This window comes from Piliocolobus tephrosceles, chromosome 15 (assembly GCF_002776525.5).
Source record: "Piliocolobus tephrosceles isolate RC106 chromosome 15, ASM277652v3, whole genome shotgun sequence".
In the NCBI taxonomy this organism is placed as follows: domain Eukaryota; kingdom Metazoa; phylum Chordata; class Mammalia; order Primates; family Cercopithecidae; genus Piliocolobus; species Piliocolobus tephrosceles.
The window spans coordinates 55,412,570-55,440,074 of record NC_045448.1 but is presented as its reverse complement, the minus strand read 5'-3'; the positions used below and the strand labels follow the sequence as shown (position 1 = coordinate 55,440,074).

The 27,505-nt window shown below is 36.7% G+C and overlaps 1 protein-coding gene and 2 non-coding genes across 6 annotated transcripts in view; all 3 read left to right on the top strand.

The window, feature by feature from the left end:
- Positions 1 to 27,505, top strand: part of RTN4 (reticulon 4) — a 78,236-nt gene that overhangs the window by 21,368 nt on the left and 29,363 nt on the right. The window contains exons 2-3 of one of the 4 annotated variants that reach the window (XM_023190209.3): positions 882 to 938; positions 1,621 to 4,023. The exons of 1 other annotated variant lie outside the window; for it this stretch is intronic. In XM_023190209.3, coding sequence (XP_023045977.2) covers positions 882 to 938; positions 1,621 to 4,023 — 2,460 coding nt within the window. Of the gene's footprint in view, positions 1 to 881; positions 939 to 1,620; positions 4,024 to 18,555; positions 18,965 to 27,505 lie in introns of those variants that run through there. 2 more of the 4 variants (XM_031934178.1, XM_023190208.2) reach the window with 2 other exon arrangements.
- On the top strand, positions 11,270 to 11,373 carry LOC111524900. The gene has a single exon (XR_002725900.1). It is a non-coding gene; the product is annotated as a U6 spliceosomal RNA (small nuclear RNA).
- On the top strand, positions 14,575 to 14,678 carry LOC111524904. The gene has a single exon (XR_002725904.1). It is a non-coding gene; the product is annotated as a U6 spliceosomal RNA (small nuclear RNA).

Sequence of the window (27,505 nt, the reverse complement as noted above, 5' to 3'; positions counted from 1 at the left end):
CTATAAAGGCACTAATCCCCTCGGCCCAGGGCCCCCCCACGCCCCCCACCCCGACTGCATTTAACCCTAATCACCTCCCAAAGTCCCCATTTTCAGATACTGTCACATTCGGGGTTGGGGCTTTAACATGAGTTTTGGAGGAGAGATTCAGTTCTGTAACATACAGTGATTAAGGAAATGGGCTCTGGAATTGAATTGCCTTAGTCTCTAACTAGTTGTGTATACAAATAACAAGTAGCCCTCACTTAGGTTAATTTTAAATAACACCAATAATAGTGTCGTCCTAAAGGCAGTTAATTATTATTATTTTTTGTATTTTGGACTCTGGCATTTGGACATTGGCACAGGACTATTGTCTTCAAAGAACAGGGTACAATGACTGTAACAACTTAGAATGTAAGAGAAAATATGCGTAATTCTTTAAAAGTGTTTTTCTAAATTGAACATATGCCAGTAACAAAAGATTAAACATTTGTAGTTGTTAATTTTATTCAAATTCAGCTTTTTATTTTTGGCTTGAATAGAACAAGACAATTTACCTATATGGAAACCTGAGTGAAAGCTTTGGATGTGATATGTTAAGTAGAACAGTATTTTAAAGCCACTTTGATTCATAAGTTTCTTTAACATAAACAGGTTGTATTGCGTCTTGAAAAATGATAGGGTCTATGGATAACATTTAATTAACTTTATAATATATATGATGATTTAACCTGAATTAATGGCACTACTTTTTCTGACTTTCTTTTGATCTTGGCCCTTTCTCTGTAAAGTTTTTTGTTAACTTAGTACAAACTGAACCCTGGCTTGCTCCTCTGATCTTTAGTCTCCTTTCAGTCTGTCTTTATTTCTGCTGAGGTTATATTGTATTTGTTTTTCAGATGAGACCCTTTTTGCTCTTCCTGCTGCATCTGAGCCTGTGATACGCTCCTCTGCAGGCAAGTTCTTTTCTGCCAGCCTTTTATCCTCTCTGTATTCTAACTTTAACTTTTTAGTGTGTGAACTCTATGCAGAGTAGCTTGGATTTACTAAAAATTAGCATGGTTCCAAGAATGTTTGTCTACTGGAAAAGTTGAAATTTGCATTTTATATGGTATGCCCAAGGGAAAAATGAGCAAAATCCGATGAACACTTGGAAGTACATAAGGAATTCTTGGACCCTTGAATTACATTTACGTATTTACAATTCCCTTTCTCCAAATATAGTTTGAATATAGCCAGAAAGACTTTCCTGTAAATAAATACCAGTCTATGGCATTTAATTACCCAGTGCCCCTTCTTTCCTATACTGTCACTCAAACTCTTTTCGCAGATACTCTTCTCTTCTCTAAAACTAGCTCTTAGTATCTTAGTTGATAACATTTGAGATTTACTCAGGCTTGATTTGTCTTTGCATAGCATATAATTGCCTCTGTAGCCATGCATATGTTACATTTACAGTAGCTTAATATTCTCAGTAATGATTCAAGTCTACTCTATTGTTACTTATTAATTGCTATTAACATTTCATTTTAGTAAACAGTAAGTCTTTACTAACACTATTTTGAATCTGTCATAAAACTTGCATTAACTCTGAGAACACTGGCATTCTCTAACTTTCCTTTCTGTCCATGGTCACAGAAAATATTATGGACTTGAAGGAGCAGCCAGGTAACACTATTTCGGCTGGTCAAGAGGATTTCCCATCTGTCCTGCTTGAAACTGCTGCTTCTCTTCCTTCTCTGTCTCCTCTCTCAGCTGCTTCTTTTAAAGAACATGAATACCTTGGTAATTTGTCAACAGTATTACCCACCGAAGGAACACTTCAAGAAACTGTCAATGAAGCTTCTAAAGAGTTCTCAGAGAAGGCAAAAACTCCACTTGTAGATAGAGATTTAACAGAGTTTTCAGAATTAGAATACTCAGAAATGGGATCATCATTCAGTGTCTCTCCAAAAGCAGAATCTGCCATAATAGTAGCAAATCCTAGGGAAGAAATAATCGTGAAAAATAAAGAAGAAGAGAATTTAGTTAGTAATAACATCCTTCATAATCAACAAGAGTTGCCTGTAACTCTTACTAAATTGGTTAAAGAAGAGGATGAAGTTATGTCTTTAGAAAAAGCAAAAGACAGTTTTAATGAAGAGAGAATTGCAGTGGAAGCTCCTATGAGGGAGGAATATGCAGACTTCAAACCATTTGAGCGAGTATGGGAAGTGAAAGATAGTAAGGAAGATAGTGATGTGTTGGCTGCTGGAGGTAAAATCGAGAGCAAGTTGGAAAGTAAAGTGGATAAAAAAGGTTTTGCAGATAGCCTTGAGCAAACTAATCACGAAAAAGATAGTGAGAGTAGTAATGATGATACTTCTTTCCCCAGTACACCAGAAGCTATAAAGGATCGTTCAGGAGCATATATCACATGTGCTCCCTTTAACCCAGCAGCAACTGAGAGCATTGCAACAAACATTTTTCCTTTGTTAGGAGATCACACTTCAGAAAATAAGACCGATGAAAAAAAGATAGAAGAAAAGAAGGCCCAAATAGTAACAGAGAAGAATACTAGCACCAAAACATCAAACCCTTTTCTTGTAGCAGCACAGGATTCTGAGACAGATTATGTCACAACAGATAATTTAGGAAAGGTGACTGAGGAAGTAGTGGCAAACATGCCTGAAGGCCTGACTCCAGATTTAGTACAGGAAGCATGTGAAAGTGAATTGAATGAAGTTACTGGTACAAAGATTGCTTATGAAACAAAAATGGACTTGGTTCAAACATCAGAAGTTATGCAAGAGTCCCTCTATCCTGCAGCACAGCTTTGCCCATCATTTGAAGAATCAGAAGCTACTCCTTCGCCAGTTTTGCCTGACATTGTTATGGAAGCACCATTGAATTCTGCAGTTCCTAGTGCTGGTGCTTCGGCGGTACAGCCCAGCTCATCACCATTAGAAGCTTCTTCAGTTAATTATGAAAGCATAATACATGAGCCTGAAAACCCCCCACCATACGAAGAGGCCATGAGTGTATCACTAAAAAAAGTATCAGGAATAAAGGAAGAAATTAAAGAGCCTGAAAGCATTAATGCAGCTGTTCAAGAAACAGAAGCTCCTTATATATCTATTGCATGTGATTTAATTAAAGAAACAAAGCTTTCTGCTGAACCAACTCCAGATTTCTCTGATTATTCAGAAATGGCAAAAGTTGAACAGCCAGTGCCTGATCATTCTGAGCTAGTTGAAGATTCCTCACCTGATTCTGAACCAGTTGACTTATTTAGTGATGATTCAATACCTGACGTTCCACAAAAACAAGATGAAGCTGTGATGCTTGTGAAAGAAAATCTCCCTGAAACTTCATTTGAGTCAATGATAGAACATGAAAATAAGGAAAAATTCAGTGCTTTACCACCTGAGGGAGGAAAGCCATATTTGGAATCTTTTAAGCTCAATTTAGATAACACAAAAGATACCCTGTTACCTGATGAAGTTTCAACATTGAGCAAAAAGGAGAAAATTCCTTTGCAGATGGAGGAGCTCAGTACTGCAGTTTATTCAGATGATGACTTATTTATTTCTAAGGAAGCACAAGTAAGAGAAACTGAAACTTTTTCAGATTCATCTCCAATTGAAATTATAGATGAGTTCCCTACATTGATCAGTTCTAAAACTGATTCATTTTCTAAATTAGCCAGGGAATATACTGACCTAGAAGTATCCCACAAAAGTGAAATTGCTAATGCCCCGGGTGGAGCTGGGTCATTGCCTTGCACAGAATTGCCCCATGACCTTTCTTTGAAGAACGTACAACCCAAAGTTGAAGAGAAAATCAGTTTCTCAGATGACTTTTCCAAAAATGGGTCTGCTACATCAAAGGTGCTCTTACTGCCTCCAGATGTTTCTGCTTTGACCACTCAAGCAGAGATAGGCGGCGAAGTTAAACCCAAAGTTCTTGTGAAAGAAGCTGAGAAAAATCTTCCTTCTGATACAGAAAAGGAGGACAGATCACCATCTGCTATATTTTCAGCAGAGCTGAGTAAAACTTCAGGTAATCCAATCTATATGCATTTTGTGCTTTCATACCACTTTTTGACTTAGGGAACATTCCACTACATTTTGTGTTTTATATTATGTTTATAGTGTCTAATATGTCACATTGATAAGAAGTCTCCTCCACTTTCTCACTTAAAGGTTTTAGTGGTTTTTCTAACTCTCTTGCACTCAGCATTCACCCTTAACTTTTCCACACAGTTACACTTTTATAATGCACTATGGAACTATTAATAGAAAATATTTTTGTAAGAATTGGCTTTAGTACCTATTTATTTATTTCTTTTTTTCACTTGTTTCTCTTGATAACATGAAGAGCAAGAGATATTAAAATATTTTCAGATGTGTTTTTGTTATCCCAGAAATTATCATATTTAATTTTTAAAGAACATTTCTGTAGCATGTTTTAAATATTTCAATATAGTATAGTACTTTTCCAGTGGTAGGTATAAAGTTAGGCATATTGAGTGTAGACTTTTTGTTGAAAAGCATAAATTGAGTTATGCTATTATGAATTATTTTGAAAAGTGCCGATTCTCCTTTTTTTCTTTTGACTATCCATTTTACACATACCTGATTTGCATAAGGTGATTTGCACATGTGCTCTTCATTAGCATTCTGATTTAGCTGCGTTTTCTCTAAAATAGTGATTATGATAAATTTGCTGAATATACTTAATGTATGTAAGTGCTGGTGCTTCAGCAGTACAGTCCAGCTCATCACCATTGGAACAGTGGTAGACCAGTTGCTGTAATCTAAGAAAGAGGAGATTATGAACATTGAGGCAGTGGGATGAGCACAGAGACATAGGACTTGGTGTTTGATGGATAAGGACGTAAAGGATGAGGGGAAGAGGTAAAGATGACCCCAGGAACCCTGGATTTCATTCTTGGCATGTGCACATGTGTGGATGGCAGTATGAGAAACTGAGATAGGGAACATGAGAGATTAAAGTAGATTTAAGAGGGAAGATACAAATTCGGTTTTGAATATGTTGGTATTGATGACATACCTTTAAGATACCCAGTAAGTTATGGATATTATACATATGCAGCTCTTGAGAGAGATCTTGGCTGTATGTGTCTGTCTTGGGCTTAGAGATAGAAATTAAAGCCCCAGATATCAAGTAGGGAGAATCAAGAGAAGAGGACTACTTAAAGGTGGAAGGTCAAAATTATCAAATACTAGAGAGGTCAGTTAAGGATTGCAAGTTGGTCGAAAAGGAGGGAAGGTGTTGGCATGACAGCGGCAAATGGTGTGGTGTGCTTAGGCATGGCTAGGATTGAGAAGTGAATGAGACTTGAGCAAATCAATAGTAAATGTTGATTACTCTTAAGAAGTTTGAGTTTTTTACTGGAGAAAAATTAAAATACTAGCAGGCAGGAAGGAGAGTATGTAGTGGAGGAAGGGCCTTTTTTTTTTTTTTTTCTTTTTTTAAGCTGAGAAGGGGAAAATCTGATTACAGGTGCTGGCAGAAAGTCAGAAGGGGATAGGGAATGTGCTCCCTGGTTCAGTTGAAAGAATTAGCATTAGAAGGAAGGATACAGCTTTGATTGTAGTGAGTGGAAGGGAAAGTATGGGTATTGATACTGTTACGGTTTTGTGACTGAAAGTTGAGGGAATCATTTGCTGGTTTATGTTTATTCTTTAAAGGAGTATGTTAGTTCATTTGCTAGGAATTAACTAGGTCATGATTGGGTGGAAGAGGTCTGCAATACCTCTGACCAGGGACACCAAAGGCATTGTATTAGGAGCCTAATCAAGGTCGAAAGGTGGTCTAAATGGTAGGGTGACTTTTCTTTGACTGTGCCAAACAACCTAGGTATGGATTCAGAGAAGGCAAATAGTTGTAGTGATTCAAGGATGTGTTTTGGTAGGTCGGCCCTGTGGAAGGACAGTAAGTGAAGAAAGTTGAGGCTGATAACAAAAGAGTAATTTGAAGTGATGGACTGTGGCATCTAAGTTGAAGGATGTGAATAGAAAAAGGAGAGGTAGGAGGAGAGTAGATGGTCAATGAACTCAAGGCCCAAATTAGGTTTAAGAACCAAGAGTAGTAGGAATAAATACATGCCACAATGATAGGAGATTGTGGTCAGAGTAGGGGAGAAAGAGAAAGAATGAATGCGTGGGATAGCAGGGTGTGTGTGTTGGATGTTGAATTTAGAATTTCAGAGAAATAGCAGTTCAGGTTAATTATAATGGCCAGTGTTAGGCCATAAGGCAAAGGCCTACTGTGTGGTCAGATTAGGATTGCTAGAGGTGAGGTCAAGTAAACTATGAGGCCGTGATACTGGATTGCACTTCTACCTAACATTGAAGTCACCCAGGATGATGGCAGGACTAGGGGTGGAGAGGAAGACTGGGGTAAGAGTCTGTGGTAAAGGGCAGTGAGGTAACTGGAGGATAGTAGATAGAAGAAATGAGGAAGGATAGAGAATGACATAGTGGAATAGCCAAGACTTTTGCCCAAGGCCTCTGAAATAAAGTTTGGTGAGCAGGGGGTACTGACCTCCCCCCGCCTCCCTTAGGTGTGTAGAGTATGAGAGAACGATTTAGCCTTCATTTAGCAAGTTGCACAGGGAAAGCAGTGTGCTCAAGGAAGAGCCAGGTTTTAGTGAAGATGAGGTAAAGGCAGGAATGTTCAGTAAAGAAATTGAGGATTAGAGGAGCTGGTTCACAGTGGAAGGGGGTTTCAAACAGCACAGTAAAATGGTTTAGGAGGGAAGAGTATAAAGAAGGGTCTCAGAAGCCCAGAGCAGTGTGGTGATGACTGGTGAAGAGCAAGGAGTAATCAGTATAGCAACGCCTTTGAAGTCTCCCTTCCCCGCCAGTGCTCCCTCCCAAAAATTAAAGCTAGCAGTTCTCTGGTAGATGGTGGCCCTCAGGAATTTCAGTATTTCAGGAGTCACCTGCTTCTTGGATTGTTTTTGTTAAACGTGGGAAATCTATAGCCTAATAGTTTAGAAGAAAGGGAAGAAAAGGGGGCATTGCCTTTGAAAGCTTAATGGCGATGGTGGAAGAAAGTGTAAGCAATGCTTGGGCATTCTCTTTTAGAATATGTTTATCTCCCTTCTCTGAGAAAATTGATATTTCCTGCCTTTTTGACTTCACCTTTTTTGATATTAGTTATCATAGCAACTTACTAGGGAATAGAGAATTATTTAGAACACCCAATATATGTATTCTACAAAAGTTATGGGAAGGAAACCCAGTATTACTATAATGAAAACAATATAGGTGACCTGAAGTTTTAGTCTTGACTGTACCACTGACAATCACTTTGTTTCTTTACATGTCAGTTTCCTTTTCTATAAAAGGAAGGGTGGATTAGCTCAAGTCCTTGCAACTTAATAATTTTCTTGACTTGATTATATAACAGGCATCTGTTAAAAGCAGGTAAGTAGTAGCTGAGCTTGGTGGCTCACGCCTGTAATCCCAGCTCTCAGGGAGGCAGAGGTGGGAGGATGGCTTGAGCCCAGGAGTTTGAGACCTGTCTGGGCAATATAGCGAGACCCCGTTCTCCAAAAAAAAAGGAAAAAAAAAGACACCCCCCCCCCCAAAAAAAGTAAGTGTAAAATCAGGTAAGAGTTGCTTTAACATGCTTATATCAAGCACTATACGAGATTTTTTTTGGGGGGTGGGGGAGGGAAAAAGATGAAACTAAGATGAGGTTTTGCCCTTATGCAACTTACAGCCAGCTGGTGTAGACACACTGTTGAGGACATAGTTAAACATTGTATAGTGAGGATAGGTACTTACCTCTCTGTCTTCCTGAATGTGAGGTTTAAGTGTACCGAAGTCAAATGTACCAAAATACAGCAATGGTCTGATAAAACGTAAGGGAAGCTGTCTTACCAGATGGCTTAAAAGTTTTATGCCATCTCTAATTATGAAATACTTAAGTGTGTTTTTTAAAAAATTCTGGGTCATTTTAATGTATATGCATTTAAACATTAAAAGTATTAAATAATAAAATACTAATTTCCTCAGATCATTTATTATCTCATATGTTCTTCTTTTGTTTTTTTGAGACAGGTTCTTGCTGTGTCACCCAGGCTGAAGTGTAGTGGTGCGATTATGGCTCACTGCAGCCTCGACTTCCCAGGGTCAGGTGGTCCTCAGCCTCCCAAGTGACTGGGACCACAGGCTCATGTCACTATGCCTGGCTAATTATTTTTGTACAGAGGAGGTCTTGCCTTGTTGCCCAGGCTGGTCTCAAACTCCTGGGTTCAAGGATCCTCCCGCCTCTGCCTTTCAAAGTGCTGGGATTACAGGCATGAGCCTCCAGGCTTTTCCTGTTCTTGTTTTCTTAAAATGATATTTTGTAGGCAGAAATTAGTTTTAGTTTTAGGAAGAAGGATTGATTTTGCAAGAGAGATGAATAAGGTATTATGATGCAGATGGTGCTTTGTTAATTTGGGGGCGTAAAGTTTGTCAAAAAACTAATGAATTCTGGTCTTCTTCCCCCCTCCATTTATGAAGAATTGTGTGACAAACTATATTCTTACTATTGGAATGTAAATACTGATTTTTTTTCTCAGTAATATCAATGAATGTTCTTGGCATTTCCCCAATGAATGTTATTGGCATTTTTTTAAAAAATTGATTGGCTATAGATATGTGAATTAATTTCTGGGTTATCTATTCTGTTCCATTGGTCTGTGTTGCTGTTTTTATGCCAGTACCATGCTGTTTTGGTTACTACAACTGTGTAGTATATTTTGAAATTTAGGAGTGTGATTCCGCCAGCTTTATTTTTGTTCAGGATTGCTTTTGCTTTTTGGAGTCTTTTGTGGTTCCATACAGATTTTAGGATTTTTTCCCTATTCCTGTGAAGAAGGTCATTGGTACTTTATTAGGGATTGCATTGAATCTGTAGGCTGCTTTAGGTAGTACGGCCATTTTTTTTTTTTCGGGGGGGGGGGACGGAGTCTCTCTGTCGCCCAGGCTGGAGTGCAGTGGCGAGGTCTCAGCTCACTGCAAGCTCCGCCTCCTGGGTTCATGCCATTCTCCTGCCTCAGCCTCCCGAGTAGCTGGGACTACAGGCGCCCACGACCACACCCGGTTAATTTTTTTTGTATTTTTAGTAGAGATGGAGTTTCACTGTGTTAGCCAGGATGATCTCGATCTCCTGACCTCATGATCCGCCTGCCTTTAGCCTCCCAAAGTGCTAGGATTACAGGCGTGAGCCACCACGCCCAGCCTAGTATGGCCATTTTTTAACAATATTAACTCTTCTGATCCATGAACATGGAAACATGGAATGTCTTTCTTTGCATTTGTTTGTATCCTCTTCAGTTTCTTTCATCATTGTTTGGTAGATTTCCTTGTAGAGGTCTTTCACCTCCTTAAACTTATTCCAAGGTGTTTTTTTTTTTTTTAAGCTATTGTAAATGGAGTTTCCTACTTGATTTCTTTTTCAGCTAGTTTATTGTGTATAGATGTGCAATAATTTTGTGTATTGATTTTATATCTTGCAACTTTACAGAATTTACAAGTTTTTGGTAGTCTTTAGGTTTTTCTTTATATAAGATCATGTCATCTGCAAATAGGGACGGTTTGACTTCCTCTTTTCTAATTTGGATACCGTTTATTTGTCTCTTGCCCAATTGCTCTGGATAGGACTTCCCATTTCCAGTCTTTATTTTTTATGACATTAGCAGTTTTTTTTTGGTAATTATTATACTTTATGTTCTAGGGTACATGTGCACCATGTGATGGTTTGTTACATATGTATACATGTGCCATGTTGGTGCGCTGCATCCATTCACTCATCATTTGTATTAAGTGTATCTCCTAATGCTATCCCTTCCCACTCCCCCCACCCCACAACAGGCCCCTGTGTGTGATGTTCCCCTTCCTATGTCCAAGTGTTCTTGTTGTTCAGTTCCCACCTACGATCACGTGAGAACGTGTGGTGTTTGGTTTTCTGTTCTTGCGATAGTTTGCAGAGAATGATGGTTTCCAGCTTCATCTACTTCCCTACAAAGGACATGAACTCATCCTTTTTTATGGTTGCATAGTATTCCATGGTGTATATGTGCCACATTTTCTTAATCCAGTCTGTCACTGATGGACATTTGGGTTGATTCCAAGTCTTTGCTATTGTGAATAGTGCCACAATAAACATACGTGTACATGTGTCTTTAAAGCAGCATGATTTATAATCCTTTGGGTATATCCCCAGTAGTGGGATGGCTGGGTCAAATGGTATTTCTAGTTCTAGATCCCTGAGGAATCACCACAGTCTTCACGATGGTTGAACTAGTTTACAGTCCCACCAACAGTGTGAAAGTGTTCCTATTTCTCCACATCCTCTCCAGCACCTGTTGTTTCCTGACTTTTTAATGATCGCCATTCTCACTGGTGTGAGATGGTATCTCATTGTGGTTTTTGATTTGCATTTCTCTGATGGCGAGTGATGATGAGCATTTTTTCATGTGTCTGTTGGCTGCATAAATGTTTTGAGAAGTGTCTGTTCATATCCTTTGCCCACTTTTTGATGGGATTGTTTGTTTTTTCTTGTAAATTTGTTTGAGGCAGTTTTAAAGAGCACAGGGCCTCTCTTTCCCCCCCTTTATAATAGAACATTCCTCATAGTGGATTTATCTGATGTTTCCTAGTGATTAATTTGAGGCTATGAATTCATTTACTCTATAGATGGTGATGTGTCCCTCTCACAGCACCACTTCTAGAATTACCTGCTATTCATCAGTCTCTCACTAGTTATGTTAATTTTGACCATCTGGGCAAGATGGGTTCTGATTTCCTTATCGTATAATTACTGTCTTTGTTTCTCCCTTACAGATAATAAGCAGTCTGAGGAGTGACACTTGAACGCATGCAGCTGTCCCACTCCCTATCAAAATTTGCCCCCCTGATTTAGTAAACCATTGATGATTCTTGCTTGATCCAGTCTTTACCATGAGAGTTGAAAAATGATTTTTTTAACCCAGTACTCCACGTACATTTTTCAGTTGACCCTCAGCATTCCTGTTTAAGCAACAGATCCCCATTTCCATTAATGAATTAATTAGCTGATTAATTATCAGTATGGATCCATGAATTTCCATTTTCTTTCCAATGGTTTATGATTCATTACTGAACTTTATTATTTTGGTGGTAAATTATTCCATATTTTGAGGGTTCCTTCAGGTAGGCTATGATGACAGAATTTGAGCCTGATGACAGGATTCCAGCCTGGTAACAGAGCGAGACTCTGTCTCAAAAAAAAAAAAGCATGCATGCTTCAGCAGCACATACCCTAAAATTGGAATTATACAGAGAAGATTAGCATAGCCCTTGCACAAGGATGACACACAGAATTCATGAAGTGTTTCATCTTTTTATATGAAAAATTTTTTAAAATGCTTTGAGTGTTTAAGAATATTCGTATATTTTAGATTATAGTGTAAGAAGTTAGCACATTTTCATAATTTATTGAATTTCATAATTCAGTAGTTTCATAATTTACTAAAGTACTGTAATTTACTGAAGTACTGTAGATACTAAGAGTCGATATTTTGTTTAAAATACATTTTTATTGATCAAATATATTTGGAAAATTTTGATGTAAGTTGGACTTTACTGTGATAAGTAGTTAATCTTAACTGGAAGGCTATCAATAGATGTACAGTGTAGCTATAGTAGAACCTGACTATTGTTAATAGAGGAAATGATTATATTTACTTTTTTAAAAGTGACATTGTTAAATTAGTGAGGATTTATTTAGCGTTTACTGTGGGCCCAAAACAGATTGAAAATAAATATGTACCATAAAAGAGAGATACCTGGGCCAGGTGCGGTGGCTCAAGCCTGTAATCCCAGCACTTTGGGAGGCCGAGACGGGTGGATCACGAGGTCAGGAGATCGAGACCATCCTGGCTAACATGGTGAAACCCCGTCTCTACTAAAAATACAAAAAACTAGCCGGGCGAGGTGGCGGGCGCCTGTAGTCCCAGCTACTCGGGAGGCTGAGGCAGGAGAATGGCGTAAACCCGGGAGGCGGACCTTGCAGTGAGCTGAGATCCGGCCACTGCACTCCAGTCCGGGCGACAGAGCGAGACTCTGCTAAAAAAAAAAAAAAAAAAAAAAGAGAGAGAGAGATACCTGCTAAATATAATGAGGTTAAAAAAGCTTAAGTTTAGGCATTTTACAGACTTGAGTTCTAATTCTGACCCTTTCCCTGATTTAGCTGTATGACCCTTGGCAAATATTTTAATCTACTTGAGCTTCAATATTTTAGTAATAAGGATTTTTTCTAAGGACTTGATAAACTATCAGTGAAGTTAGGGCAACAGTTTATGAAGCAGTCTGATATACAATACACACTCACTGTACAAATTTGAAAAATACAGAAAATCTTTGAGATGAAAAAAATTGTAATCATATTACCCAGACATAATCAATGTTAATATTTTAGAATATATTATTCTAGTCTACTTTCAATGCACATGTGGTTTTTTGTTTTGTTTTGAATCAGAGTCTCGCTCTGTCACCTAGGCTCTGGAGTAGCAATGGCGGGATCTTTACTCACTTGCAGCCTCTGCCTCCTGGGTTCAAGCAATTCTCGTGCCTCAGCCTCCTGAGTAGCTGGGATTACAGATGTGGGCCACCATGCCCAGCTAATTTTTGTATTCTTAGTAGAGACAGGGTTTCACCATGTTGGCTAAGCTGATCTCAAGCTCCTGACCTTAAGTGATGTGCCCACCTTGGCCTCCCAAAGTGCTGGGATTAAAGGCATGAGCCACTGCACCTGGCCGCATATGTGTATTTTTAAGAATGTAATAGTGTTTTATGAAATTTGAACCATACTCTATTGTTTATAAGCTTTTAAAAACTTTAGTGATGTCTTATATAATGCAAACATTTCCATGTCTTTAAATATTCTGCTGCTGATTTTTTTACTTAGTGTTCCTTAGTATGGATATATTTTAACCAGTCACTTTGCTATTGTTGGACCCTTAGATTGTTCCTTTGTTATTGACAGATACTGCTGTTAACCTCTTTATATTTAAATATGTTTTACATATCCCTGAATTATTTTCCAGAAATTAATTCGAAATAAAAACCTAGGTTAGTGGGTATGAGCATTTATAAGGGTGTCTACAAAAATTGGCCACAAGAAGAGTTGTACTAATTTTTACCCTTATATCAGAATAAGAAAACACCCATTTCTCTACTTTCATCAATTCATATTGTTTATTTTTTTGATAGATAATATTTTTACATTACAGAAAATTCAAAAAGTACAGTCACAGTCAAACTTCTTCCTCTCTCTGTTGTCCAGCTGCCTAGTGCTCTTTCCTAGAGTTACCTACTGTGACTTGTTCCTTAAGTATTCTTCCAGACATTCTGTACTTGGTATTTTTTAAAAGCCTTTTACCAGTTTGATAGGTGCAAGTAGTATCTTGCTTTTTTGATCTTTGATTATTAGTGGATGTGAACATGTTGGCAGTTTATTTTTTCTGTAATTTGCTTGTTCATACTCTTTGCCCATTTTTAAATTTAGGTGTTCATTTTTTTCCTGAGAGTTCTTTACATATAAAGGATGTCAACTCTTGTGTTAGTTTTCCCTCAGTTTTCTAAAAGATTTTTAGTTTACATTTCAGTGGACACTTTCAGTTTTCACAAAGGAAAATACATTATTTACTTATAGTTTTAATTTTACACTTAATTCTGATCTATTTAAAATTGATTTTGGATTCTGATTAGAGATTATTTTACCCCACATGTTTTTTTGATGTTAGAGTTGTTTTCCTATTCCCATACTCTGATCTAGCTCCCTAGTGCCAGGCAACAATCTTATGGAAAAGCCAGAAAGTTAATGTTTGCCAGATTGCCTTCCATGAATTGGGCAATCAACTGTAGACTATGGGTGTTGGTGCCATCTAGTGTTGTAGATGGAAAATCAAGTCTGTGGAATGATCTATAATTGACTGTGGAATGAATTCAGTTGGCCAGAGAAATTTAGTGAGCTGTGAATATCATTTTGCACTAACAGGTGAGTTGAAAATTTTTATAAACAAATTTGAATATTGACATCTTGTACCAAATCAAACAAATGCTTTAATCATACTACTGTAAACATTATGAAATGACCTTAAAGATTCCCCCCAAACCTGGATACTTAAATGAAGACATTAAAGTTTAAGAAGATCTGTGTAGAGCCTAGTGACTATTAATTTTTGAATTCAGAATTTTAAAATGCGTACTTGAGGCCGGGTGCAGTGGCTCGGAGCATCTGTAATCCCAGCACTTTGGGAGGCTGAGGTGGGCGGATCACGAGGTCGAGAGATCCAGACCATTCTGGCCAACATGGTGAATCCTTGTCTCTAGTAAAAATACAAAAATTAGCTGGGCTTGGTGGCATACACCTTTAATCCCAGCCACTCGGGAGGCTGAGGCAGGAGAATCACTTGAACCCGGGAGGCGGACATTGCAGTGAGCCGAGATTGTGCCACTGCATTCCAGCCTGATGACAAAATTCCAGCTTGGTAACAGAGCGAGACTCCGTCTCAAAAAAAAAAAAAAAAAAAAAAAAGCATGCTTGCTTCAGCAGCACGTACACTAAAATTGGAATTATACAGAGAAGATTAGCATAGCGCTTGCACAAGGATGACACACAGAATTCGTGAAGTGTTTCATATTTTTATATAAAAAAATTTTTTAAATGCTTTGGGTATTTAAGAATATTTGTATATTTCAGATTATAATGTAAGACGTTAGCATATTAATTTTCATTAAAAGTGTCACTTTCAGTTTATGAATTTTAGTATTCATTTTTGGGATCTTATGTTAAATTTTTTATGGACTTCAAAATGCTCATTGTTTTGCTATTTTAACTTGTACTGTCATTCATTTTCTAGACTAAAATCTTTTTCCAGTTCTTAAGATTTAATTCAGTAATGTTGAAGTGCTGTAATTTAGTCCATAGAGGGCATTATATTACAGCATATGGTAGGGTTTTAAAAATGAACTCATTTCAGTAATGAAACATGTTAATATCATACCTTTGTGTAGCTCAGAATAGTTAAAATTTGAAATAAGCTTAAAACAACTGTGTAGCTATAATTGTTTCTTTTTTTAAAAAAAAAGGCCTGTTTTCTGTGGCTGGAAAGTAGAAATTATTTTAGCTTTCAAGAGCACTGTGCATAAGCAGTGTCTTAACTTTCAGAGTAGCATTTTCAATCCAAAAGATTGCTTCTTTCCCTTGCATCTCTAAATGTTGTAAAGGCAACGAAGCAAAATAAAAGCCTGAGTTTTTCTTGGGTGCAGAAGTAGGGGAAAGAAAGAAATGGAGAAGGAAGAATGTCTTAGAATTAAGAGCTGGCTGGGGTGGACTTAACAGCTGCATAGTGCTGCCTGTTCTAAAATCTAAAGTACAACTTTCTACTGTCTGAAATCTCGCCAGTTAGATACCACCACCGCCTACCCCAAGGAAAAAAAAAAAAAAAAACACCAGAAAACATACACAGTTTCTGAGGTCATGAAAGAGTTTTTTGTTTAGTAGGAATTGATTTGTTCATGTAATTTGCCTACTTAAGAGGTAAGTGCACTAAGGAAAAGAGAGTTTGGTTTGAGATGTGAGCAGAGAAACCGTGTAGGTAATTTTAGAGCATATTACCCTTCGGAAAGACATTATGGATATGTACTTGGGGAAGTTTTCATCTTTGATTTTTTTGTCATGCTTGGGAAAAGGGGATACTGAGGACATGGACACTGAGGAGTGGGAAATTGCCAAATACGAACTTTGAACAGTTTATTTCAAAAGTTCTGTGTAAAGCTGATTTTGAGTTCAGGAAAAAGAGGATGCTTTCCTCCTCTTCTCTCCTCCACAAACACACAATATGAAATAGGACTTAGAATTCATACAACACTTTTACTGGCTTGCAGTATAAATAAAGGAGTTTTCTGTGGCCTCTCCTTTGTGAGCCTTTGCTTTTAAGAGAAAAGAGGTTCCTGTATCAGATAATCAAAATGCCGTTCTGCAAGTTGGGACATATGTGCTGTACTTACAAATTGTCCTTGAAAGAAGTTTTAATTTTTTTTAAAGTTATGTGGTTGAAGGAAAACAAAATAAATGAAGATAAGTTTTTAACAGGTTTATATCCTTTCTTTGACTTGTTAAGTTGGGGTTCATTGTGGAGTAGGACCATATTACCTATGCATATGTAAATTTTTCTCAGCTGGAAAATAATAGAACTATACAGCAAGGACAATAGCTTGTGTATGAGGGGGCAATTCTGTTTAGAAAGATTGGGTTATTGCCTAGAATTGAATGACTTAATATATGAGCTTTCCTAGATGTGCCTTACTTGTCTTGTTGTCTCTTAGTTTGATTGTTATTTTTAGCATACTAGTAAGTAAATAGCACTTACATAGTGCCTACTTTTTGTCAGGCAATGTCCTTAAAGGCTTCTATTTTAGTAGAGATTATATGATTTTCACAATAAACATAGCCCATTTAGCTTTACATCTTTCAACAAATTTGTGTCATGTCAGTTTTTCAGATTTAAGCACTTTTTTGCTTAACTTGCCAAACTTAAAACAAGTCTAATTGAAAAACTTTGTAAGAAATAACTGGGCAAAATGTCAATTGATTTCCACAAGCTAGTTTTCCTTGTACGCTTACAAAGACCATAAAAATTAAAGAAGTAGATGTCATTATGTAGGCTGAAATGTTTACTAAACTTCAGGGCTCCTATTTTGACTTTCTAATCTGCCAGGGGTGCTATTAGGTATGTTTAATGTTTAGATGAGTGGGTATGTTTTATGACACATTCTTGCCCCTCTCAGGCTTTTTTCTTTAATTGTTAAGCCAAATCAAGTACCACAGAAGATACAAGTAGTCTTAAGTGCCGAGTAACTTGATCACAAGAAATCTTTTTTCTTCTACTAGTGAAGTAATCTCTGACTTGAAAATGGTGTTTTAATACTGTAGTTGAGTATTTTATTCTAATGCTAGTTATTTATTGGCTTTCAGTTTTAAGGGACTTGTTATTAGAAAATTAGTATTTTGTATTTACTAAATAGTTAGAGGTTCTGAATGTTGTGTGAAGAGGCCAGACATTTTCAGGCCATGATATGACTTGATGACTGGGTTCTCAAATATCACATTATGCAAGAGTTCAGTGAAAAAATTTTAAAGTTAAATATTAACTTGAGCTGAGAATATTGGGCTCTTTTAAAAATTACTTTTCTTTATTTATGTTTGGAGTTAGAGAGGCAGATAGGGAAATAAATGTGTCATTGGTATTCAAGTCACTTCCTTTTTCCCCTCTCATTTTCCTAATTTTAGTTCTTTCTATGTTTAACTCTTAGATGTTTTTAATTTTTGTGGGTACATAATAGGAGTGTATATGAATATCAAGCCACTTCTGATATTAAGGATTTTGCAGCCCACAGATAGCAGGTTCCAGAAAATATCTCTATTTCATTGTAGTCATACCGTCTTAAGTATGTATTTTTGTACATAGGCTACATACCTTATAGTATTTTTGCAAATTCCTGAGCTGCTCTGTTACTGCCTTTTCTGCTTAGGTGGATATATGTATCAGGTAAATTGATTGTGGAACGTAAGTAGAGGTACTGCATTGGAATGAAAGTCAGTTTTATAAAGTTGAACACAGATTTTTAAAATGCTGTACATAGATTTGTTTTTATATTTTTCTGTAAAATTTTAGGCCATATGTGGTGGCTCATCCCAGCACTTTAGGAGACTGAGGCAGGAGAATTGCTTGAGCCCAGGAGTTTGTGACCAGCTTGGACAACACAGGGAGATCTTGTCTCTAAAAAAAAAAAAGTGTAAAAATAAAAAATAAATTAACTGGGGGCTGGTTAATTTATTTAACTAGCATATGCCTGTGGTGACTGAGGTGGGAGGATCGCTTGAGCCTGGGAGGTTGAGGTGCAACGTGAGCCATGCTTGCACCACTGCACTCCAGCCTTGGTGACAGAGCAAGACCCTGTGTCAGAAAAAAATAAAAAATAAAATTTATAGTTTGCTTTTATGTCATTTTCTCATGGCAGATGATATCATTAGCCCATGAGCTTAGCCTCCCAGGCTCAAGCTAAGAATCTATTTATAGTGTCTGTAGTGGTATCTAATAAATAATGAAAAATTGTATTGGAGCAGGTGATGATTAAGAGTAAGTATGTTTGTAAGTCTCTGGATTTCCATAATTGTAAAAGAGGAAAAAAAGATATTAGGAAGATTAAGTTGCTAACATTGAAGTCTGTTTTCTATTCAAGTAATATGTTCAATAAACATTACTAATTTGACTTATTTTCCGCTTATCCCTTCATAAGGTGCAAAATGCTGAATGTTTTATGTCTTAATAAACTTAGGAGCAATTAAGGAGACATCATTTCACAAGCTTGAAATGTAGGCTGTTACTATTTGATCAGTCCGTTTTTATCTTATCAGGTAACCATCAATTTTAGAGTTTTAAATGAAAGTGAAAACCAGAGCATAATTCGACCATGTGTTAAAAAAAAGAAAGAAAAAAACTGCATATGGCTTTAAGTGCATTTCAAGTACATTCATTGGTTCTAAGAACAACCCTTATTTCCTTTCTTTTGGTAACCTGCCCTCTCCCTGCAAATGCAGCTCCATTTGGTATGAGCAACAAGGCAAATGCCTAAAACAATCAGCAGTTAGAAGGAAAGCATTAATGCTGGAGTATTAGTAGCCTAGTTACAGATTGCACTGCGTCAGACTGTTCCACACCCAGAAGACGTCAGGTGACTTCAGTTCTGCTGCAGTTGTGCAGCAGAGGAGACTGCAGACTTCGGTTGAGGAAACGGGTATTTCATGTCTCAGGGAGTAGATTTGTGCAGTTACAGCTTTTCTGTTGGTATGCATAATTAATAATTGGAGCTGCAAAGCAGATCGTGACAAGAGATGGACGGTCAGAAGAAAAATTGGAAGGACAAGGGTATATCTGCTTTTTAATTTCTTACTCAGTTTTTATATGTGACCACTAATATATTTCTATGTATAAACCTTGGAATTTAGATATTTTGGATTAAAAGTGAAACCACTGAAGAGTTGAAGGCTAAAGGATTAAAACAGCTATCTCACGTGTTTTTACATTTGGTTGTATACCAGAAAATGTCATGCTGTTCTGTTTCACTGGCATTCGGTTTAGTCTTTTCAGTCCTGCCGTTTAGGTTCTGTTCTCTAATCTTGCACATTGTAAACAGTATAGATCTGATAGATTTCATTTGTTCGTCACTTGGATGTGGTAAATATACATTGCTGTTTCTGTATTTTGTAGTGACATATTTTCTGTGACTATTTTAAAAAAACCTTACTTGGTGTAGTTGCAATTCTGTGCAAAGGTTTGTAGGTAGCAAGATACTGCGTTTGCATTAAGCCTCTTTTCTTTGAAAATCTGATTTGAACCTTTAAAATTATTACCAACTTTATTTTAATCAGATTATATGCATCTTGAAATCATTCAAATTATACACAGTATGATTACACAGTAATTTTAAATGCATGTCTATATTTAAGTCACTAACGTTTGTCCTTGTAATAACCAATCAGTGATTTTGATCCCTTTTCCTCCCCCTTGAAAGCCCAGATCCTTTCAAATCTCAGTGGATCATTGTGTAAGAATTTAAGCCTGTAAATGGTAAAATGTTGACTAGAATGAATATTTAAATAATATTTTATTATGTAGATGGTTAAATCTACCTTTTTTTTTTTTAAAGAAGGTGGTAGGCTGTATATCTAACCACTTATAATAAATTAACTTAAAATTATTAGAGCTATTTTTAAGTAGCCCCAGTAGACATTCTACATAAGCAATTTTTTTCCTGGCTACATTCAAGTTTTATAATTAAAAAAATTATTTCCTTCAAGCAGGATTGGCAACAGTATTTCTAAAAGCAGTATGTAGAGCTAATTACAGTAACTTTTACAATATCCTTTTAAAAATTTGTTCAATAAAGATGTGGGGAAAAGGTGAATTTCAGATTGAGATCGTATTGAGACATTGGTAAGATTTTGTGGTTGCAACTTATAAAACAATAGAAAACCATACAGCTTTGGGTTTTGCCTTTAGGATTTCTTTATATGTGAACCTAAAGAGAAGGATTTTTTTGTTTGTTTGTTTCTTTATCCTGTTAGCCATTACAGATTGATGAATTGACATATGGTAGCTTTTGCTAAGTGAAAATGATACAAATGATAATACAATAAACACAGGCCTTAAAAGTAGGTGAAAAGTCATATCAGGGCTCATTCTGCAACTATTAAGGCTCTTTATTAATAACTTAAGTCTTAGATCATTAAATAACATCCTAAGTTCTTTATTTGTTGAAGTAATTTAAAGGTATTATGAGACAGGAGAAATTAAGATCCAGTGTAGTTCATATTTTTTCCAGAGATTTGTTTGATTATTTTTAGGTACCCAAATGTAAAATTGAATTTACTCCTGAATATCTCTGGGGAGCCTCACTTTGTAAGTGGAATGGCCTAATATTTTTTAGTACTTGTCTGGCTGTTTTGGTCAGTAAGATTAACTTTGCCTGTTTTTCTGATTCAGTGGTTAAATTATATTTTAGTATTTTCTCTATCAGCAGCCAATTTTAATATTCGAGTAATATTAATTTAAGATTACAGAGTAAGGTTTAAATTGGAAATCACAGAAGTTGGAAGCTATCATGGAATGAGTTTTTCCTCAAAAAAAAAAAAAAAAAAAAAATTTGATGGCAGAAAAAGAGCCTAATCTAGGGTCTAGGTAAATTTTAAAAATATACTTAAGCATTTTTCTACTGCATTCTCCCCCTGACCACCAGTATAGCATAGTGACAGATTTGAGAGAGATGCTCTGATTTCAGTGTTCTTTAAAAGGTGGTGTACACACACCACCGTGCGTGCGTGCATGCTGATTAACTGGTATTTAAGATATTTAATCTTTCAAGCTAAAAGTGTTATTAATAATTTGTATTATTTTATATATTCATATTTAGGAGGATACTTATGACAAATGACATTTACATAGTATTTGATTTTTGGGGTTATATGAAAAATTTTGAGTAAGGTAGTCAGAAGATTTTTAGGAGCTCAAAATAGGAAGGAATGGGTAGGCCTAGGGATTTGGATGGGGGTAGGAGAATGATATAACCACTAAAAAGCTGTAGTTGAGACAGTAAACTTTCTTGGTAGAACAGAATATTTAGGACAGGAGTTGAAGGGTAAGATTGGTGTAGTCAAAGAATGTAGAAAATTTAGATGATCTAGATTAGGTTTCCTCATCCTTCTCTGTAGATGAGAATCATCTAGAGCTTCTTAAAAATGCAGATTCCTTGGGTCCTGACCTACCAAATCAGATTTTATAGGGCCTGGCAATCTGCATATTAAGCATCCTGGTGTAATTCATGTTGTTGGGCAAATTCGGGAAACAGTGATCTAGGGTTTAAGCCTTGTTTCCGGTATAATTTTGATTTTGGCTAGAACAAGAAACTTACCCTTTTTGGTCTTAATTTCCTCGTTTGCATGCTGTCCAGGGTTCCAGTTGAGAGGTTGTCTGGTTTTATGGAAAGATACCCTGGGCCAGACCGCAGAAGACGTTGATTTTTGGATTTCATTGTAAAAGAAATAAAAAGGCTTTGGAAGTTTTAAAGTAGGGAATGGTAAATGATAGCAGTTTTGAAAGACTGGTTTAGCGTGCCGCATAAGATCAACTGGGGGAGAATAACCTATAGCTACACCAGTTAGGATGACTGTAGTTGTGCCCAGATTTAGAACAGATAGGCTTGAATTTGGCCTGAAATAGGAAGGAAAAAGAAGTGGCAGATTTGAGAAATTCAAGGAAGGAATACTTGGCATTTGGTATAGATTTGCAGGACAAGGATGAGGTATAAAGACTCAAGGGGCAACATGCAGTTTGAATTAGAGTGAAACATTGGCAATGACAGTCCTTTAGTATTAGGAGAAATAAAGCTAAAATAGAAAAGATGCCAAGTTGGGTTTCAGACACTTTGAATTTGAGAGTCAAATGCAGAGGGAGGCAGGTAAATACTGTGTGAGGCGATTGCACTGAAGGAAGTATTAAGAAAGGCAAGCCTAAAACCTATGTTACGGAGGTCTGCGGCATCAGGGAAGATGAGGAGTTATAGAGCAGTAAAAGAAGCAAGATAGTATAACTGATATTAAGGGGGGAAAGAATTTTCAAGGAGTGGGCAATTAAATACTTAGAGAAACTGGTTAATATGAGGGAGAAATGGATGTGAATCTTTGAATCTTATTAAATTTTAAAAGTAGGTGCAACACTGTTCTTTATTGTTACAGTACTCTTTGGATTTGTCAGTTAATGTGCCAGAGGTGACCTTCGAGAGAAGTTTCTTTCTGTAGGATAGGGAAAGAAATGTTTCTAGCATTAAAACTCATTGTAATTATATCTCAAGACAAACTAGTTTTGTACCATTTCTGCAGCATACTTCCACGTAGAGGTTCTTTTAGGACTCTCTGATCTTGTGATAAGCTACTTTGCATTTTTTGAAAGCCTTGAGTAAAGCTCATACTGCCATTTTGGTAGAGAGTAGCAGGGGTCTTGGTGTTTGAAATGCCTTACTTGGGAAGGCGAAAAAATGCCCAACAAGGGAACTTTGGCATTAATTAATAATTATGGGGTCTACTGATTGGAAGGACTCTCCTTTCAGTTCTAAACTTGGTTAAAACTGAATATTTAGGCATTCATTAGATACATCTTCTAGATCTTGGGTTAGTAGTGCAGCACTACATAGGTATGTGTTATAGAGAATTTAGAAGGTAAATAGAAAAGTAAAACTCACATCACAAGAGAATGGTTTTTGGGGCATCTTTTTAACAGGATAATGTGTGTTGGGAGGGTTATGTGGTATATGTTATTCTGTAGTCTTTTTCCCCCATTAAGTGGGGAAATAACTTTTATTTTTTAAATACTGTACAGTATTTTAATGACTATAATATTTTAATTCCATGTAGTTAAATCAGGTTATTGCTAAAGTTTTGCAAGTATAGGTTGAACATCCCTAATCTGAAAATCTAAAAGCCAGAATGCTCCAAAGTCTGGAACATTTTGAGCACTGATGTGATGCCACAAGTAGAAAACTCCACCCATAAATACTTGACACAATCTTTGTTTCATTCACAGAATTATATAAAATACTGCGTAAAATTACTTTCAGGCTATGAGTATAACGTGTAGATGAAACGTAGTGAATTTCAGTTTAGACTAGAGCCTCACTCCCAAGATACCTCATTATATATATGCAAGTATTCAAAAATATTTCCAAATATTCCAATGTATTCTAGTCCGAAGTATTACAGGAATACCTCAACCTGTAAAAACAATGCTGAAATGATTATAACCGAATATGTCTTTGTTTCTATTTGTGATTACTTGCAAATTTCTGGGTTATGTTATTTAGGCTTTGGGTGCCTTTTACAAAACTTCTCTCCAGAAAGATTGTACAGATTATTTTCATTAGTGAATGTGAGTATCCATCATGGATCTCTGGCTAAGGTTAAATGTATGTATTCCTTTCTTATAGTTTGTCTCTAAGATAGTTATTTTGTCAGTGTTAACTCATTAAGTTACTTGATAAGAACCAGCTTTGTATTGTAAGAATGTGTAAGCAGTGGGAGCAATAGTGGAAATAGCCTTTCAATTTTATTTACTCAAGTCTGTGTATTACTAATCCTTACCAGGACCCATAACTGGTCTTTCCACTAAATTATATGTGTCACAGCCAAATTAAAATTACTTTTCCAAAGTGTAGCTCTAATCATGGCACTTAAGGGATTTTCCTTTACTTACTTTTCAAATGAAGTTTGTTGTGTCTATCCTAGACGTTTAAAAGGCATTCCATGGCCTAGCCCCAACCTTTATAATTTCATCTCTCATTAACTCCCTGTCTCTAGCCACACTGAAGGAGTTGTTCTCTAAACATGCCTATTCTTTGCCTTTGCTTGTGTTTTTCTCCACCTTGAATGCCCTTTCTTCCCATTTCATTTTGCTCAAGTAGCCCTTATCAAAGGCCCGGTTCTCCTTGAGGTGTTCACTAAGCCTCCCTGGGGAGGTAGTTCAGTGTTCCTCACTCCCATCTCTCAGTTTTCACTTTGTACTTTTTTTTCCCCCCAAGGGAAGGGCATAAGGGGTTTCATTTTGTACTTTCTATTGCAATTATTTATACATAAATATCTTGGCTGTTTTTCCAGCCTCCAAATTTTTTTGAAGGCTCACAACAGTGGTGGCTTCATCATTGGATCTTCTGATTGACTTGGTGCAGCTTCTCAGTGAAGGGAAAGACTGAGAACTCCATTGTTCAGCCAGGTTTACTTCTGGCCTTAAACCCACATAAATTTTTGGAAAGTGTTAAAATATGATTTCAAGTGGGAGAAATTAGAAAAAGGATTCCCCACTTCTCTCCTTCTTAAAGGAACAATTCATCAACTTAAGGAACTTCTGTAGATTCAGAATTTTTAGAGTATTCCTGCGGGTAAGGCTTTCTATTAATCATTTATTCCAACTTTCTATTTTACTGATAAGGAAACCAAGAAAATGAGAGATTTAAATATTTGTCAGGCCCACACAGGACCATGCCACTGGTCCATGCTGGCATGAAGCCTTTGTTTTTATTTTATAATTTATATTTGCATTTATATAATTTATTCTTGAATAACCAAAGAATGAAAAGTATATAAAAGCTAAAATGGCCCATGTTTTCATATTTTATTTGTGCATTGTCTAGTTGTGGCATGTTATTGAATGTCATATACTACTTTCGTATTGTCCTCACTGCAATAAAAAAGGCAGGCAGTTGTCTGTCACACTAAACATGGAAGAAGGTAGGTGAGGTTAGTCATTTAGTACAGGTATTGTCAAAAGGTTAAACCTAGTGGGAATTTCCTGGGCCAGGAGAATAATTTCTTTTCGTCTTTAAGGATTGGATTACATGCTTGGATGTAGGCAGAATATCTAGGCAGAGAATAGAATTCTTAAATTTGTTCTCTGGGTGTCCCCCAAGTTCCCTTTTTATTTACAGCCATCTCAGAATCTGCAGGAGATTATTTCCAGCCCTCCACCCTGCGTCCCCCTACACCATGGATACCAAAATCCACAGAGGCCCACGTCCCTTATATAAAACGGTGCAGTATTTTCATATAACCTACGCACATCTTGCTGCATGCTTGAGATCATCTCTGAGTTACTTTTTACAATGTAGATAGTTGTTACATTGTTCAGGGAATAATGACAAGAAAAAAGTTCATACTTGCTTAGTACAGATGCAGTCATCATAGGCCTAGCTACATTTTTCCATCCACAGTTAGTTGAATCAGATGTGGAACCCACAGATATAGAGGGCTGACTGTATTCACTTGGTCCCATCTCTTGCTAGAATTTGGGCTGAAGGATGGTGTTTAATTTAGGCAGTACTTTCCTTTGCATCCTTGGAGCAGTGATCCGACACCACGTTTATACTTACTTCTCTGCTGTATCATGAGTAAGGCTGACATATTACTGAGTGTGTGTGTATTTTTTTTTAATCTGCTTCATGGCTTTCAAGTTTGTTTGATTCAGCTGCCCCTTAGGCATTTGACGTATTACAGACACTAAAATATTTTGTGTTGTCTTTCTTCAAATACTATCATCACTACTATATTCTATATAACATTTACTTATGAAGCTCAAAGCAATTTAAAAACTGAAAAATTATCAAATTATCAAATATTAATGATACTTGTACTGTTTGTTGATTCGGTGAACATATATTGTGTGTACAATAGTTACATAAGGTTATGGAAGAAGAAATATAACTGATTTACTTCCTGGTGGAGTTCATTCTGTTTTGAACTAGTAATTTGCTTTGAGCTTTCCCCTCCCCCAACTCCAGTATATTAAGCTTTAAGTTTCTAGAGTTATGCCATTTAGTTTTTGTTAGTAGAAAATAGGATTTTGAGCAGTAACTTCCTGTTTCTAAGACTTGGTGCCTACTTATTTTAAGCTTAGATGCCAACAAGAAGGAAAATTTAAACTATAGTAAATTACACATTGAACCAGTTTATTTTCTAGTTTTAGGTTTCTATTTATGTAGGTCTTGATCAATTCCAATTTAAAATAATAACTACATGCTTATCAAAATATCGGAAATACAGACTTGTCATAGGAAAAGTTCTCATTTTAACATTCTTTACAATTCAAAGTCGTTGAAGTGAGTGCAGGTAGGGAGAGCCATGTATATCCAACATACTTAAAGAGAAGATACTTAGCTTTACTTTAGAGAAAATGAAATTAAAGGTAGGATTATTCTGTAAAGAGAAAATTATCATGGTTTAGGAAAACTAGGAGTGAGAAACTAGAACTGTTTTCTGCCCTTTTTTGTTGTTTTCTCCTAGTAAAGCTGGAAATAGAGTGTAGGATTAAGGGAAATATTGAAAACTAGATGAACTAATGAAGTAAACTGGTGAATTTAATTATAAATGAAGCATGTGTGGTGTTACTGAACTTCAGTTTTCGCTTAGAGAAATTCATATTATCCTTAGAAGACAGTAAACAGCCGTAGGTAGTTTTTATGTTCCTGCAACATATTGAGGCATTTTCTACTTGAAATAAAGGAAAAAAGACCACTGGCTGGGCCTTGTAGCTCATGCCTGTAATCCCAGCACTTCGGGAGGCCATGGTGGGAGGACTACTTGAGCCCAGGAGTTCGAGACCAGTCTGGGCAACATAGGGAGGCCCTGTCTCTACAAAACTTTAAAAAAATTAGCTTGGGGTGGTGGTGTATGCCTCTGGTCCCAGCTACTCGGGAGGCTGAGGTGGCAGGATTGCTTGAGCCCAGGAGGTCAAGGCTGCAGTGAGCTATGATGGTGCCACTCTGCTCCAGCCTGGGTGACAGAGGGAGACCCTGTCTTACCAAAAAAAAAAAGGATTTGATTGACTTTATCTTGGCACATAAAAACCAGTAACTATGAAAATAAATGTATTTTAGTTCATTCTTAATTTAGTTTATAATCACAGCTGTGCATAAAGTTTTAGAATAAATGGAGGATGAATCAGGTTTTTGGGATTTAGGGGAATGTAATTTTTGCCACAGAATTGTATACTAGCACAAAATGGCTTCTTTGGCTTTATGATTGAATTTCACAGTGGATCATTTATAATCTCCCTTCACAAAAAATGTTTAGTGGTTTAAAAGTGTACTTTCCTGGGAGCCCTTCCTAATCTTTTGAAGTGAGAGGCTCTGTTTTGAAGTGCCTTATTGGACTGTCAGTGTTTTTTGGAGCAATTCTCCAGCGTAGCTCACAACATTAACTTTGTGGAATTTCATGTTGATAGCAAGATTTGCAATTGTGCACTGTTGATTTGGGTGGTTTTATCTGACAAGACATTTAGGTAATGAGTGAGGCTGGATGGTGAATTTAAACAGTAAGGGATATTTATGAGCTTGGATTAATTTTGAAGATTACTTAGTGGATGTTTTCT